At 57.0% G+C, this 16,193-nt stretch overlaps 7 protein-coding genes across 7 annotated transcripts; 3 read left to right on the forward strand and 4 right to left on the reverse strand.

The window, feature by feature from the left end:
• Positions 1 to 1,470: 1,470 nt before the first annotated feature.
• Positions 1,471 to 1,737, reverse strand: IUM83_15954 (uncharacterized protein; the record flags this gene model as incomplete). Its single annotated transcript, XM_067940800.1, has 1 exon — positions 1,471 to 1,737. The coding sequence occupies one exon, from the start codon at positions 1,735 to 1,737 to the stop codon at positions 1,471 to 1,473; it is 267 nt and encodes an 88-aa protein (XP_067781994.1).
• Positions 1,738 to 3,078: 1,341 nt separating this feature from the next.
• IUM83_15955 (uncharacterized protein) lies at positions 3,079 to 3,345 on the reverse strand (the record flags this gene model as incomplete). Its single annotated transcript, XM_067940801.1, has 1 exon — positions 3,079 to 3,345. The coding sequence occupies one exon, from the start codon at positions 3,343 to 3,345 to the stop codon at positions 3,079 to 3,081; it is 267 nt and encodes an 88-aa protein (XP_067781995.1).
• Positions 3,346 to 4,469: 1,124 nt separating this feature from the next.
• IUM83_15956 (putative integrase) lies at positions 4,470 to 7,091 on the forward strand (the record flags this gene model as incomplete). The annotated part of the gene is made up of 2 exons (XM_067940802.1): positions 4,470 to 5,812; positions 5,930 to 7,091. 2 exons carry the CDS (start codon positions 4,470 to 4,472, stop codon positions 7,089 to 7,091), a joined length of 2,505 nt encoding a protein of 834 aa, XP_067781992.1.
• Positions 7,092 to 7,580: 489 nt separating this feature from the next.
• On the reverse strand, positions 7,581 to 10,789 carry IUM83_15957 (Retrovirus-related Pol polyprotein from transposon TNT 1-94; the record flags this gene model as incomplete). Its single annotated transcript, XM_067940803.1, has 2 exons — positions 7,581 to 8,984; positions 9,062 to 10,789. The coding sequence occupies 2 exons, from the start codon at positions 10,787 to 10,789 to the stop codon at positions 7,581 to 7,583; spliced, it is 3,132 nt and encodes a 1,043-aa protein (XP_067781993.1).
• Positions 10,790 to 11,118: 329 nt separating this feature from the next.
• On the reverse strand, positions 11,119 to 11,676 carry IUM83_15958 (Copia proteinlike; the record flags this gene model as incomplete). Its single annotated transcript, XM_067940804.1, has 1 exon — positions 11,119 to 11,676. The coding sequence occupies one exon, from the start codon at positions 11,674 to 11,676 to the stop codon at positions 11,119 to 11,121; it is 558 nt and encodes a 185-aa protein (XP_067781996.1).
• A 746-nt stretch (positions 11,677 to 12,422) lies between these two features.
• Positions 12,423 to 12,884, forward strand: IUM83_15959 (RxLR effector candidate protein; the record flags this gene model as incomplete). Its single annotated transcript, XM_067940805.1, has 1 exon — positions 12,423 to 12,884. The coding sequence occupies one exon, from the start codon at positions 12,423 to 12,425 to the stop codon at positions 12,882 to 12,884; it is 462 nt and encodes a 153-aa protein (XP_067781997.1).
• Positions 12,885 to 13,218: 334 nt separating this feature from the next.
• On the forward strand, positions 13,219 to 15,894 carry IUM83_15960 (Integrase catalytic core protein; the record flags this gene model as incomplete). Its single annotated transcript, XM_067940806.1, has 1 exon — positions 13,219 to 15,894. One exon carries the CDS (start codon positions 13,219 to 13,221, stop codon positions 15,892 to 15,894), a length of 2,676 nt encoding a protein of 891 aa, XP_067781942.1.
• Between the last annotated feature and the right edge of the window lie 299 nt (positions 15,895 to 16,193).

Here is a 16,193-nt window from a genome sequence, read left to right on the forward strand (position 1 = left end):
TTGAGGTCAAAGGCATGAAGATGCCTTGCCTTGCTTGAGAGGCAAGGTGCCGAGTGGCAACCCCTATCAGGGATGGTGGGTGGGTTGAATTCCTACAACTACGCCGATATGGCAGACGTGGTGCTGGACGCAACGCTGGTGAAACGCCCACAGCACTTGTACGGCGGCGCGGTCGTGAGGGCTTGATTCCCGCGTCGACGTAACTCCAAATGAACCACGACAGGAAGGGGGGCCAAGATTCCTGGTCCAGGATCGGCATTGGCCAGCCCACCTACCCATTTTCTGCACAACTAGATGTTGGGTCTTCAATTTGAGGACTTGGTCGTAATGTCTTCATTCTGCTTCAAAACATCTTTTCCCCAGCTTCGTCCGCTTGCTCATTCCGCCTTGCTTCAACACTGCACTCACTTCGCGTGGAAAACTACCTTTGCAGCATTCAATCAGATTAGGGTCAATGTGGTTCATTTGGTTGAGGTCAAAGGCATGAAGATGCCTTGCCTTGCTTGAGAGGCAAGGTGCCGAGTGGCAACCCCGAAATGGCCATATCCAAATGACCTACATTGACCTCGTTGAATCTGACCGGGACTAAGTAGGTATACTGATTGTGCTCGAGGCCGATAGGCGTATCGAGTGCTCGACTGTATGGTCGAGCGGAGCGTAAGCTCGAAGGCATTACGGCAGCGTCAGGGCCGCTCACCAGGTGTACCGAGTGCTCGACTGTATGGTCGAGCGGGCGTAAGCTCGAAGGCATTACCGGCAGCGTCAGGGCCGCTCACCAGGTGTACCGAGTGCTCGACTGTATGGTCGAGCGGAGCGTAAGCTCGAAGGCATTACCGGCAGCGTCAGGGCCGCTCACCAGGTGTACCGAGTGCTCGACTGTATGGTCGAGCGGAGCGTAAGCTCGAAGGCATTACCGGCAGCGTCAGGGCCGCTCACCAGGTGTACCGAGTGCTCGACTGTATGGTCGAGCGGAGCGTAAGCTCGAAGGCATTACCGGCAGCGTCAGGGCCGCTCACCAGGTGTACCGAGTGCTCGACTGTATGGTCGAGCGGAGCGTAAGCTCGAAGGCATTACTCGGCAGCGTCAGGGCCGCTCACCAGGTGTACCGAGTGCTCGACTGTATGGTCGGGCGGAGCGTATGCTCGAAGGCATTACCCGGCAGTGTCAGGGCCGCTCACCAGGCAAACCGAAAACTGGTTGTTGCGCGCTTTGGTTGTCGTCGGTGGAGTGTTGCGGCCACGTATCCAATGGCTGGGTGCTTGTGTGGAGAAGTGAGAAGCCCCCGAAGAAATGTAAATCGAGCTTCGTAGTGGGTGTACCGCACCGTGCGCATAAATGACGGAGAAGGACTTCCCGACATTGTACTTGGTCATGGCGCCGACGTTCCAGTTTCCCGTCTCTCAGCTTGCTGGCGTCGCGGACCATGACATGGATCTGAGCGTTGTACTGCTTCTGGTGCTTCTGGTGCTTCTAGTGCTTCTTCTGGTGCTTCTTCCGGTGCGCTTTCTTGTGCGTCTTCTTGTGCTTCGTTTGGCGCTTCGTCTTGTGCTTGGTTTGCGAGTTGCCGCACGACCAGCCGACCGTGACGTGGTCCACGGAGCCCTCCTTGAGCGTGCAAGCCGAGACGTCATCCGCACGGTCCGTCGTCACCTTGGGGACCAACATGGAACCGCGCCGAAACCAGTGGCACGGCTCTATGCCGAGCTCCAAACGAAAGCATCCGTGCCTTGGGAACATCCACCAGGAAGCAGAGCGAGGACGTAGCGGCCACCGCGGCGTCCACCACCACCAGCTCGCTCCCGTGCCGTGCGTGATTCAGCAGGATAGACGAGAGCACGTAGCGATGGGCTCCGCTTGCCTCCTACAACTACGCCGATATGGCAGACGTGGTGCTGGACGCAACGCTGGTGAAACGCCCACAGCACTTGTACGGCGGCGCGGTCGTGAGGGCTTGATTCCCGCGTCGACGTAACTCCAAATGAACCACGACAGGAAGGGGGGCCAAGATTCCTGGTCCAGGATCGGCATTGGCCAGCCCACCTACCCATTTTCTGCACAACTAGATGTTGGGTCTTCAATTTGAGGACTTGGTCGTAATGTCTTCATTCTGCTTCAAAACATCTTTTCCCCAGCTTCGTCCGCTTGCTCATTCCGCCTTGCTTCAACACTGCACTCACTTCGCGTGGAAAACTACCTTTGCAGCATTCAATCAGATTAGGGGTCAATGTGGTTCATTTGGTTGAGGTCAAAGGCATGAAGATGCCTTGCCTTGCTTGAGAGGCAAGGTGCCGAGTGGCAACCCCCGAAATGGCCATATCCAAATGACCTACATTGACCTCGTTGAATCTGACCCAACTAAGTAGGTATACTGATTGTGCTCGAGGCCGATAGGCGTACCGAGTGCTCGACTGTATGGTCGAGCGGAGCGTAAGCTCGAAGGCATTACGGCAGCGTCAGAGCCGCTCACCAGGTGTACCGAGTGCTCGACTGTATGGTCGAGCGGAGCGTAAGCTCGAAGGCATTACCCGGCAGCGTCAGGGCCGCTCACCAGGTGTACCGAGTGCTCGACTGTATGGTCGAGCGGAGCGTAAGCTCGAAGGCATTACCGGCAGCGTCAGGGCCGCTCACCAGGTGTACCGAGTGCTCGACTGTATGGTCGAGCGGAGCGCTCGAAGGCATTACTCGGCAGCGTCAGGGCCGCTCACCAGGTGTACCGAGTGCTCGACTGTATGGTCGGGCGGAGCGTATGCTCGAAGGCATTACCCGGCAGTGTCAGGGCCGCTCACCAGGCAAACCGAAAACTGGTTGTTGCGCGCTTTGGTTGTCGTCGGTGGAGTGTTGCGGCCACGTATCCAATGGCTGGGTGCTTGTGTGGAGAAGTGAGAAGCCCCCGAAGAAATGTAAATCGAGCTTCGTAGTGGGTGTACCGCACCGTGCGCATAAATGACGGAGAAGGACTTCCCGACATTGTACTTGGTCATGGCGCCGACGTTCCAGTTTCCCGTCTCTCAGCTTGCTGGCGTCGCGGACCATGACATGGATCTGAGCGTTGTACTGCTTCTGGTGCTTCTGGTGCTTCTAGTGCTTCTTCTGGTGCTTCTTCCGGTGCGCTTTCTTGTGCGTCTTCTTGTGCTTCGTTTGGCGCTTCGTCTTGTGCTTGGTTTGCGAGTTGCCGCACGACCAGCCGACCGTGACGTGGTCCACGGAGCCCTCCTTGAGCGTGCAAGCCGAGACGTCATCCGCACGGTCCGTCGTCACCTTGGGGACCAACATGGAACCGCGCCGAAACCAGTGGCACGGCTCTATGCCGAGCTCCAAACGAAAGCATCCGTGCCTTGGGAACATCCACCAGGAAGCAGAGCGAGGACGTAGCGGCCACCGCGGCGTCCACCACCACCAGCTCGCTCCCGTGCCGTGCGTGATTCAGCAGGATAGACGAGAGCACGTAGCGATGGGCTCCGCTTGCCTCCTACAACTACGCCGATATGGCAGACGTGGTGCTGGACGCAACGCTGGTGAAACGCCCACAGCACTTGTACGGCGGCGCGGTCGTGAGGGCTTGATTCCCGCGTCGACGTAACTCCAAATGAACCACGACAGGAAGGGGGGCCAAGATTCCTGGTCCAGGATCGGCATTGGCCAGCCCACCTACCCATTTTCTGCACAACTAGATGTTGGGTCTTCAATTTGAGGACTTGGTCGTAATGTCTTCATTCTGCTTCAAAACATCTTTTCCCCAGCTTCGTCCGCTTGCTCATTCCGCCTTGCTTCAACACTGCACTCACTTCGCGTGGAAAACTACCACTTGCCGGACCACGCCACAAGGACTTGACGGCTGTGCTCGGCGTTCACGCGTGTTCGCATTGAGGGGGCGTGTTGCAGGGTACTGAACCTTGGTACACTGTACCAGTTCCGAGGTACCCGAACCGGTTAACCGAACCGGTCCAATACGACCACACGTTGATTAGACGAGTAGGTTGATTGGACGAGTAGTGTAGAATGATGGTTGATTAGACGCACTAGTTGATAGGACGCACGGCCGCGTGTCTTTAGCACTAGCCTAGGGTGTAAGCTCCAACAATCCAATCACTTCTGAATTTCGATTCAACCCCCCAAGTGACCTTCCTCGCCTCGCCCCAAGCCTCGGCGGTGTCTACGACCAAGTCAACCAGTGCAAGATCCCAGTACGACCTTCTTCAGGTGCTGAAATGCACATCGCACAGAAGAAGTCGAAGAAAATCGTGGCTTCCGCGGACCTGATCGACGGCCTCTACTGGCTCCGAGTCCCAAGCTGCGCTGCGAATTCGGTGTCCAAGGCGTTGGTCAACGCGGTGGATCTTCATGCGCGTTTGGGTCACGCACCGAATGACGTTCTTCGGAAGATGGTCTCAAGTGGCATGGTGACGGGTGCGAAAATGCCGACATCGTCGAAGAAGTCAAACCAATGTCGTGGGTGCCAACAAGGGAAAATGGTGCAAAAGCCCTTCCCGAGCAACCCGAACAAGCGCAAGTACAAGCCGTTCGAGTTCCTCCACTTCGACATTTGCGGCCCCATGGAGGAAGAGTCGCTGGGTGGCAGCCGCTACTTGCTGCTCATCACGGACGAAGCCAGCGGCTGCATGTCGGGATTCTGTCTGCGAGCCAGGTCGGAGAGTGAAGGCTGCTTGCGCCGATTCATCACCAAGGTGGAGAAGCAATTCGATGCCAGGGTGAAGTTCGTGCGCCATGACGGAGCCAAGGAGTTCGCGACCAATTCGCTCTTGGCGTACTACGAAGACCACGGCATCGAAGTGCAGCCCACGGTTCGGTATGCGCACCAAACGAACGCGACGGCTGAACGCGCCAACCGAACCATCGTGACCATCGGCCGCAGCATGCTTCATTACGCTGGGTTGGACAAGACGTTCTGGGCGGAAGCAGCGATAACGGCAATTTACATCAAGAATCGTCTGCCGTCACCCAAGTCGCCCGACAAAACCCCGTTCGAGATCGTCTACAAGTCCAAGCCCAACGTCAAGCACATGCGGATCTTCGGGTGCAAGGCCTACGTTTTGACGCCGAAGGAGAAGCGACTCAAGTGGGACCCGAAAGCTCGTGAAGGAATTTTCATGGGTTACGAGGAGCGTTCCAAGGCGTATCGAGTTTATGACATCGAGGCGGGGCAGGTGGTCATCTCTCGCGATGTCACATTCGATGAGTCCAGCTTCGATGACTCCAAGGCTGCCGATGGTGAAGAAGTCAACCGACTTACCGACGTTTTCGACGACATGCAAGTCTCCGACGACTCCGGCACAAGGGTGTTCACGCAGGCGGGGAAGCGCAAATCGCGTCCGGACAACCAAGATCGCGACAATGTTCGGCGTCCTCGTCGCAGTGCTGGACTCGAAGAAGCAAGTGCGCCTGGACCCTCGGTTGACGAAGACCAACGTGAATCTACGCCGGCACAAGAAGAAAAATCGGAAGAAGACGATGAAGACGGCTCGACTCCACCCATGTTCTGGCGTGCAAGTGCGAATGCTGTGGAAGCAAGTGACAGCGCGGAGCCGAAGACGTTTCAAGAAGCTGTGAACGGACCAGACCAAGTCCAGTGGCGCAAGGCAATTCGCGCCGAACTCAAGTCAATGCGGCTGCGAGGTGTTTTCCGCGCCGCCAAACTGCCCAACAACCAGCGCGCAGTCGGTACCAAGTGGGTGTTCAAGATCAAGCGCAACGCGGACGGATCGATCGAGAAGTTCAAGGCTCGGCTCGTCGCGAAAGGCTTCGTGCAGAAGTACGGCATCGACTACACCGAGACGTTTTCGCCCGTGGTCAAGTACGTCACGCTGCGAATGATGATTGCGGTTGCCAAGTACTTCGGATGGCCGATGGACCAGCTCGACGTGGTGACTGCGTTCCTGTACGGCTTGATGAAGGAGAAGGTGTTCTGCAGCGTGCCTGAAGGCGTGGAACTGGACGACGGTTTCGACTGCGTGGAACTGCTCAAGGCGATTTACGGACTCAAGCAAGCTTCGCGCGTATGGAACGAGACCTTCGACGAGTACGTGCGCTCCATCGGTTTTCGCGTGTCAAGCTACGACCCCTGCCTCTATATCAAGGTCGTCGACGGCGAATGCGTTCTACTGCTGGTCTACGTGGACGACGTCTTGGTGACCGGAAGTTCGGCTGATATGATCGCGGAAGTCAAGCGCCAACTCAAGTCGCGGTTCGAGATGACCGACAGTGGCAAGTGCTCCTTCATCCTCGGGATCGAGGTGGTCGACAACGCGGATGGCAGTGTTACGCTGAGCCAAGCTCGCTACATCAACGACATCCTGGAGCGCTTCGGCATGCAAGACTGCAAACCCGCTGCAAGTCCGGTCGACATCAGCATGAAGCTAGTCTCAAGCGACGCCATGACCAAGTTGGACGCGCCATTTCGCGAGGCTGTCGGTGCACTCATGCACTTGATGACATCGACTCGCCCGGACATTGCGTTCGCTGTCGGCTACGTGTCACGCTTCATGGAGAACCCGCAAGTCGAGCACTGGATTGCGGTCAAGCGCATCTTCCGCTACCTTCAAGGGACCAAGTCGCACGGAATCCGTTTTTCGCCGGGCAAGGACATCGACTTTCAAGGTTACTCGGATGCCGACTGGGCTGGTGATCTTAGTGATCGCAAGTCTACGTCGGGCTACCTGTTCCAAGTCGCCGGCGGACCGATCTCATGGGGTTCCAAGAAGCAGTCAAGTGTGTCGCTCTCGACAAGCGAGGCCGAATACATCGCACTGAGTTTGGCGATTCAAGAAGGCAAGTGGGTGCACAAGCTGCTGTGCGAGATCCTGGTTGCTGCAGGCGGAGTCACGCCCGAGTTGAAGATTTTCGAAGACAACCAGTCGTGCATCAAGATGACCAAGAACTCTGTCAACCATGGCCGCGCCAAGCACATCGACATCAAGTACCATCACATCCGCGACGAAGTCAAACGCGGCGAAGTGATCGTCGAGTACTGCGAGACTGCCACCATGCTGGCCGACATCATGACCAAGGGACTTGCCGGACCACGCCACAAGGACTTGACGGCTGCGCTCGGCGTTCACGCGTGTTCGCATTGAGGGGGCGTGTTGCAGGGTACTGAACCTTGGTACACTGTACCAGTTCCGAGGTACCCGAACCGGTTAACCGAACCGGTCCAATACGACCACACGTTGATTAGACGAGTAGGTTGATTGGACGAACAGTGTAGAATGATGGTTGATTAGACGCACTAGTTGATAGGACGCACAAAAGGAAGGTCGTTTGAGCACTAGATGTCAGAATGCAAAGTGATTGATTTAGGTCCTTAGTTCGCGAACTGCGTGCTACCTCTAAGCCTACTGGATATTCCTGCTGGATACACTCTACTGGATTCCTAACTGGATAGAAGGTCCTTCAGCCAATCAGCGAGTGCCACGTTGATGCCCATCCTGTACCCACAATCTTGTACCCACGCGTCCCATCATCAGCGTCCCGTAATCCTCGTCCCATCATCAGCGTCCCGTAATCCTCGTCCCATCATCACACGAATGATGGCGGCACCACTGAGTGAAGGTCACACCGGTACCTTACTGGTACACCGCAGCTGGTCGAGGCGATCCCTTGACAACACTCCCACGCGACTCGACGTCGGCTGCACCTTGGATCCCCAGCTTGTGTCGCAGAACTTCGAACTGCACAGAAGTGATCGCCTTCGTCATGATGTCGGCCAGCATGTCCTTCGTCGAGCAGTACTCCAACACCACCTGACCGTCTTCCACCTTCTCACGCACGAAGTGGTAGCGAATGTCGATGTGCTTGGTGCGCTTGTGGAACTCCGGGTTCTTGGCCAACGCGATGGAGCCTTGGTTGTCCTCGTAGATCTTGATTGCTTCATCGCTTGCCATTTCGCCGAGCTCGCGCAGAAACACCTTGAGCCACACCGCCTCCTGCGTCGCCTCTGACAGCGCCATGTACTCCGCCTCTGTAGATGACAGCGCCACCGTCCGCTGCTTCTTGCTCCTCCAGCTGATGCACCCGCCGTTCATCATGAACGCGTAGCCGCTTGTACTTCTTCTCGATTCGATGTCACCAGCCCAGTCTGCGTCCGAGTAGCCACACACAACTCCGCAGCCGTCACCCTTCGAGAACTCGATGCCATGCGTGGGCGTGGCTTGCAGATACCGGAGCACACGCTTGAGGGCTTGCCAGTGTGTGGGACACGGGTCGGCGGCGAACTGACTCAGCACGCCTACTGCAGCAGCCAGGTCCGGACGCGTCGCCACCATCAGGTACATCAACGCGCCGACAGCACTCCGATACGGCACGTTCTTCATCGTGTCTTCATGCTTGCAGCCACCCTCGCACATGTTCTTGGTCAACTTAAGTCCTGGATCCTGCGGCGTCTTCACGGGTTTGCTGTCCTGCATGCCGAACTTGCTCAGGATCGACTTGAGAAACTTGGTCTGCCGCATCGTCACCTTGCCGGACTCCAAGTCGTTCTTGATCTCCATGCCGAGGAAGTACGTAAGCTCGCCGAGGTCTGTCATTTCGAACCGTTTGCTGAGTGCGCGCTTGGTCGACTCCATCAGCTCGTCGTCGTTGCTGGCCAGGATCAGGTCGTCCACGTAGATGACCACGAAGATCATGCTGTGTCCGTCGCGTTTCACGTAGACGCAATGGTCGGACTCGCACTTGGTGAACCCCAGCTTCAGCATGAACTCGTCGATGGTCTTGTTCCACATGCGCGGCGACTGCTTCAACCCGTACAATGACTGCTTCAGCTTGCACACGTAGTCCGGGTGGTCTTCATCGACGTAGCCGTCCGGTTGCACCATGTAGATCTCTTCGTCCAAGCCGCCATTCAGGAACGCCGTCTTCACATCCATCTGATGCAGCTTGAGACCATACTTGGCGGCCAAACTCAGCACGGCCCGGATCGACGTGAACTTGGCCACTGGAGCGAAGGTCTCGTCGTAGTCGATGCCGTACTTCTGCGAGAACCCTTGGCCACCAGACGCGCCTTGAACCGTTCGACCTCTCCAGCCTGGTTCTCCTTCACGCGAAACACCCATCTGTTGCCGATGGCCTTGCGTCCCTTCGGCAGTGGCACCACTTCCCACGTCTTGTTCTTGAGCAGCGAGTCGTACTCCGAGTCGCATGCTTCCTTCCACTTGGCTGCGTCGCTGGATTCCATCGCCGACTTGAACGTAGTCGGCATCTCTCCCACTGAATCCACGACGTACGCAGCCTCAAAATCTTGACTCTCTTGGGCCGCCGCAGACATCTCATCCAGCGTCGAACGTCCATTCTGCGGCGCATATCGCTTGGCCCTCGGCACCTCCACGGCTTCTTCTAGTGACTGCGTCCGCGGGTGTCGCTTGCTGCCGGGTTCGAAGTCTTCATCCCGCGCAGCCTCATCCTCACTGCCGTCCTCATCCGATTCGGACGGAGTCTCTTCATCCGTGGCATCTTCATCGTCTTCATCTGGAAGACCAATCACCACCTCCTTCGTAGCATACTTGCGTCTCCCACCGTCGAAGACGTCTTCCATGAACTGCGCGTCGCGACTCACCAACACGCGACCGCTCTCGATCTCTTCAAACCGATACGCTTTCTCGTGCTCCGAGTACCCCAGGAACCGGCAACGCACCGACCGGGCGTCAAACTTGGACCGCTTCGCCTTCGGGACCAGCACGTACGCGTGGCAACCAAACACCTTGAGGTTCGCCAGCAGTGGCTTCTTTCCCGTCCAAACTTGGTGCGGCGACTTGTCGTGGCTAATGGCGCGTGTCGGACACCGGTTCCGGAGGAACGTGGCTGTCACCACCGCTTCACCCCAGTAACCCTTCGACAACCCGGCATGCTCCAACATGCAGCGCGCACACTCCACCAACGTCCGGTTCATCCGTTCCGCCACGCCGTTCAGCTGTGGCGTGTACGGCGGCGTGAACTTCTGCACGATACCACGGTCGCTGCAGAACTTGGCCATCTCGCGCGAAGTGTACTCGCCACCGTTGTCGCTCCGGAGCGTTTTCACACGCTTGCCGGTCTGCGTTTCAGCCAACGCAACGAACTCAGCGAACTTGGCGGCCACCTCCGACTTGTTCCGCATCAAGTACACCACACAGAAGTGCGACTTGTCGTCGATGAACGTGACGAAGTAGCGCTTGCCACCAAACGTAGACGTCTGCATGGGGCCGCACACATCGCTGTGAACCACTTCCAGCACTTGCTTCGCACGGTTTGGAGACGACTTCATGTAGCTCACTCGCGTTTGCTTGCCGAGTGAGCATCCGTCGCACAGCTCCCACTGCTTCACCGACGTCATGTCGATGCCAGAGCCGTAGCCCTTCTTGACGATGGCGTCTAGACCGCCATGGCCAATGTGACCAAGTCGAAGGTGCCAGAGGTACGACGTGGTGTCCCCTTTGCGATCCTTCGAGCTTGCCACATTGGCCTCGTCAGGCATCACCGGTGTCATGCTCAGCTTGAACAGCCTTTGCCTTCGCGAGCGCCGAGCTTCCACTTGAGACCCTTCGTCTCCGTGAAGCACCCGTCGCTCTCGAACGTCACAGGCCCGACGTCCTTGGTGAATCTGCCGACGGAGAACAGGTTGCGCGACAACTTGGGAATGTGCCACATTCGTGAGCACACCCTTCTTGACGCCGCGCGGGGTCTGCATCTTCATCACGATGTCGCCTCTCCCGATCGCTTGCACCACACCGTCGTCCGCGAGATGCACGTCCACCGGCGAGATCTTCTTGTAGTTCCTCATGAACTTCTTGGAACTGGTCATGTGCTGCGTCGCACCCGAGTCGACCAGCCACACCTCATTCGACTTGGTGGTGTTGCTCCCACCACCAACCGAGAAGAGGAAGTCGCCAGAGTCGTCCTCACTCTGCGCGACGTTCGCTCGCTGCGGCCTCTGCTGCCTGCGTTCTCGCGGATTCGCACAGGACACTTGGCGATCCAATGTCCTTGCTCCCCACAGTAGTGGCAGGCGCTGGCCTTGTTGGCGGTCGCCTGCCGTCCCTGCGCTTGCCGTTGTCGCTTGTCATGAACGCTTGGCCTTGACCGTACGCGGCTCCGTCGACGCCGCCACCTTGCTCCTTGCGCTTCATGTCCTCATGCAGCAGCCGAGCCGTCACGAGTTCCCACGACAGCGAGTCGGCTCGACTCCAACGCCGTGATGAGGAACTGGTACGACTCGCTGAGACTCCCAAGAAGCGTGATCACCAAGTCATCCTCGCTGACCGGAGCGCCCACTGCGTCGAGCTGCTCCGCCAGAGTCTTGATCTTGTTGATGTGCTCCAGCACATCATCACCTTCCGCCATCATCGTCGTGAAGAAACGTCGACGAAGGAAGAGCTTGTTGGCCAAACTCTTCTTCTCGAAGTGTCCTTCCAGTTTTGACCATGCATCGTACGCATCCTTCGCCGACCGGACCAGCGGCAGCTGCGAATCTTCCATCGCGAGACAGATGATCGCCAGCGCCTTGCGAGACTTCCTCTTGAACGTCGTTTGGTCCAGCGTAGTGGCGCAGTGCTCCAGCTTGATCTCTCCACTTGTCACTTCCCACAGGTCTCGTTCCTCGAGCACCATCGCCATCTTGAACTTCCACGTGTGGAAGTTGGTTCCGTCGAACTTGTTGATGCGAGAGGTCGTGGTCGAGGCGGCGTCCATGGCGAAAGCGTAGTCGGAGTCTTCAGCAGGGAAAACGGGGCTTGGGCTCATAACCAAAAGGAAGGTCGTTTGAGCACTAGATGTCAGAATGCAAAGTGATTGATTTAGGTCCTTAGTTCGCGAACTGCGTGCTACCTCTAAGCCTACTGGATATTCCTGCTGGATACACTCTACTGGATTCCTAACTGGATAGAAGGTCCTTCAGCCAATCAGCGAGTGCCACGTAGATGCCCATCCTGTACCCACAATCTTGTACCCACGCGTCCCATCATCAGCGTCCCGTAATCCTCGTCCCATCATCAGCGTCCCGTAATCCTCGTCCCATCATCACACGAATGATGGCGGCACCACTGAGTGAAGGTCACACCGGTACCTTACTGGTACACCGCAGCTGGTCGAGGCGATCCCTTGACAACACGCACGGCCGCGTGTCTTTAGCACTAGCCTAGGGTGTAAGCTCCAACAATCCAATCACTTCTGAATTTCGATTCAACCCCCAAGTGACCTTCCTCGCCTCGCCCCAAGCCTCGGCGGTGTCTACGACCAAGTCTCCAAGTGCAAGATCCCAGTACGACCTTCTTCAACACTGGCAAGCCCTCAAGCGTGTGCTCCGGTATCTGCAAGCCACGCCCACACATGGCATCGAGTTCTCGAAGGGTGACGGCTGCGGAGTTGTGTGTGGCTACTCGGACGCAGACTGGGCTGGTGACATCGAATCGAGAAGAAGTACAAGCGGCTACGCGCTCATGATGAACGGCGGGTGCATCAGCTGGAGGAGCAAGAAGCAGCGGACGGTGGCGCTGTCATCTACAGAGGCGGAGTACATGGCGCTGTCAGAGGCGACGCAGGAGGCGGTGTGGCTCAAGGTGTTTCTGCGCGAGCTCGGCGAAATGGCAAGCGATGAAGCAATCAAGATCTACGAGGACAACCAAGGCTCCATCGCGTTGGCCAAGAACCCGGAGTTCCACAAGCGCACCAAGCACATCGACATTCGCTACCACTTCGTGCGTGAGAAGGTGGAAGACGGTCAGGTGGTGTTGGAGTACTGCTCGACGAAGGACATGCTGGCCGACATCATGACGAAGGCGATCACTTCTGTGCAGTTCGAAGTTCTGCGACACAAGCTGGGGATTCAAGGTGCAGCTGACGTCGAGTCGCGTGGGAATGTTGTCAAGGGATCGCCTCGACCAGCTGCGGTGTACCAGTAAGGTACCGGTGTGACCTTCACTCAGTGGTGCCGCCATCATTCGTGTGATGATGGGACGAGGATTACGGGACGCCGATGATGGGACGAGGATTACAGGACGCTGATGATGGGACGCGTAGGTACAGGATTGTGGGTACAGGATGGGCATCAACGTGGCACTCGCTGATTGGCTGAAGGACCTTCTATCCAGTTAGGAATCCAGTAGAGTGTATCCAGCAGGAATATCCAGTAGGCTTAGAGGTAGCAAGCAGTTCGCGAACTAAGGACCTAAATCAATCACTTTGCATTCTGACATCTAGTGCTCAAACGACCTTCCTTTTGTGACGGGTGCGAAAATGCCGACATCGTCCAAGAAGTCAAGCCAGTGTCGTGGGTGCCAACAAGGGAAAATGGTGCAAAAGCCCTTCCCGAGCAACCCGAACAAGCGCAAGTACAAGCCGTTCGAGTTCCTCCACTTCGACATCTGCGGGCCCATGGAAGAAGAGTCGCTGGGTGGCAGCCGCTACTTGCTGCTCATCACGGACGAAGCCAGCGGCTGCATGTCGGGATTCTGTCTGCGAGCCAGATCGGAGAGTGAAGGCTGCTTGCGCCGATTCAACACCAAGGTGGAGAAACAATTCGATGCCAGGGTGAAGTTCGTGCGTCATGACGGAGCCAAGGAGTTCGCGACCAATTCGCTCTTGGCGTACTACGAAGACCACGGCATCGAAGTGCAGCCCACGGTTCGGTATGCGCACCAAACGAACGCGACGGCTGAACGCGCCAACCGAACCATCGTGACCATCGGCCGCAGCATGCTTCATTACGCTGGGTTGGACAAGACGTTCTGGGCGGAAGCAGCGATAACGGCAATTTACATCAAGAATCGTCTGCCGTCACCCAAGTCGCCCGACAAAACCCCGTTCGAGATCGTCTACAAGTCCAAGCCCAACGTCAAGCACATGCGGATCTTCGGGTGCAAGGCCTACGTTTTGACGCCGAAGGAGAAGCGACTCAAGTGGGACCCGAAAGCTCGTGAAGGAATTTTCATGGGTTACGAGGAGCGTTCCAAGGCGTATCGAGTTTATGACATCGAGGCGGGGCAGGTGGTCATCTCTCGCGATGTCACATTCGATGAGTCAAGCTTCGACGACTCCAAGGCTGCCGATGGTGAAGAAGTCAACCGACTTACCGACGTTTTCGACGACATGCAAGTCTCCGACGACTCCGGCACAAGGGTGTTCACGCAGGCGGGGAAGCGCAAATCGCGTCCGGACAACCAAGATCGCGACAATGTTCGGCGTCCTCGTCGCAGTGCTGGACTCGAAGAAGCAAGTGCGCCTGGACCCTCGGTTGACGAAGACCAACGTGAATCTACGCCGGCACAAGAAGAAAAATCGGAAGAAGACGATGAAGACGGCTCGACTCCACCCATGTTCTGGCGTGCAAGTGCGAATGCTGTGGAAGCAAGTGACAGCGCGGAGCCGAAGACGTTTCAAGAAGCTGTGAACGGACCAGACCAAGTCCAGTGGCGCAAGGCAATTCGCGCCGAACTCAAGTCAATGCGGCTGCGAGGTGTTTTCCGCGCCGCCAAACTGCCCAACAACCAGCGCGCAGTCGGTACCAAGTGGGTGTTCAAGATCAAGCGCAACGCGGACGGATCGATCGAGAAGTTCAAGGCTCGGCTCGTCGCGAAAGGCTTCGTGCAGAAGTATGGCATCGACTACACCGAGACGTTTTCGCCCGTGGTCAAGTACGTCACGCTGCGAATGATGATTGCGGTTGCCAAGTACTTCGGATGGCCGATGGACCAGCTCGACGTGGTGACTGCGTTCCTATACGGCTTGATGAAGGAGAAGGTGTTCTGCAGCGTGCCTGAAGGCGTGGAACTGGACGACGGTTTCGACTGCGTGGAACTGCTCAAGGCGATTTACGGGCTCAAGCAAGCATCGCGGGTTTGGAACGAGACCTTCGACGAGTATGTGCGCTCCATCGGTTTTCACGTGTCAAGCTACGACCCGTGCCTCTACATCAAGGTCGTCGACGGCGAATGCGTTCTGCTGCTGGTCTACGTGGACGACGTCTTGGTGACCGGGAGCTCAGCGGAAATGATCGCGGAAGTCAAGCGCCAACTCAAGTCGCGGTTCGAGATGACCGACAGTGGCAAGTGTTCCTTCATCCTCGGGATCGAGGTGGTCGACAACGCGGATGGCAGTGTTACGCTGAGCCAAGCTCGCTACATCAACGACATCCTGGAGCGCTTCGGCATGCAAGACTGCAAACCCGCTGCAAGTCCGGTCGACATCAGCATGAAGCTGGTCTCAAGCGACGCCATGACCAAGTTGGACGCGCCATTTCGCGAGGCTGTCGGTGCACTCATGCACTTGATGACATCGACTCGCCCAGACATTGCGTTCGCTGTCGGCTACGTGTCACGCTTCATGGAGAACCCGCAAGTCGAGCACTGGATTGCGGTCAAGCGCATCTTCCGCTACCTTCAAGGGACCAAGTCGCACGGAATCCGTTTTTCGCCGGGCAAGGACATCGACTTTCAAGGTTACTCGGATGCCGACTGGGCTGGTGATCTTAGTGATCGCAAGTCTACGTCGGGCTACCTGTTCCAAGTCGCCGGCGGACCGATCTCATGGGGTTCCAAGAAGCAGTCAAGTGTGTCGCTCTCGACAAGTGAGGCCGAGTACATCGCACTGAGTTTGGCGATTCAAGAAGGCAAGTGGGTGCACAAGCTGCTGTGCGAGATCCTGGTTGCTGCAGGCGGAGTCACGCCCGAGTTGAAGATTTTCGAAGACAACCAGTCGTGCATCAAGATGACCAAGAACCCCGTCAACCATGGCCGCGCCAAGCACATCGACATCAAGTACCATCACATCCGCGACGAAGTCAAGCGCGGCGAAGTGATCGTCGAGTACTGCGAGACTGTCACCATGCTGGCCGACATCATGACCAAGGGACTTGCCGGACCACGCCACAAGGACTTGACGGCTGCGCTCGGCGTTCACGCGTGTTCGCATTGAGGGGGCGTGTTGCAGGGTACTGAACCTTGGTACACTGTACCAGTTCCGAGGTACCCGAACCGGTTAACCGAACCGGTCCAATACGACCACACGTTGATTAGACGAGTAGGTTGATTGGACGAGCAGTGTAGAATGATGGTTGATTAGACGCACTAGTTGATAGGACGCACGGCTGCGTGTCTTTAGCACTAGCCTAGGGTGTAAGCTCCAACAATCCAATCACTTCTGAATTTCGATTCAACCCCCCAAGTGACCTTCCTCGCCTCGCCCCAAGCCTCGGCGGTGTCAACGACCAAGTG

The sequence above is a fragment of the Phytophthora cinnamomi genome (genome assembly GCF_018691715.1).
Source record: "Phytophthora cinnamomi strain GKB4 chromosome Unknown Contig112, whole genome shotgun sequence".
Lineage (NCBI taxonomy): Eukaryota > Oomycota > Peronosporomycetes > Peronosporales > Peronosporaceae > Phytophthora > Phytophthora cinnamomi.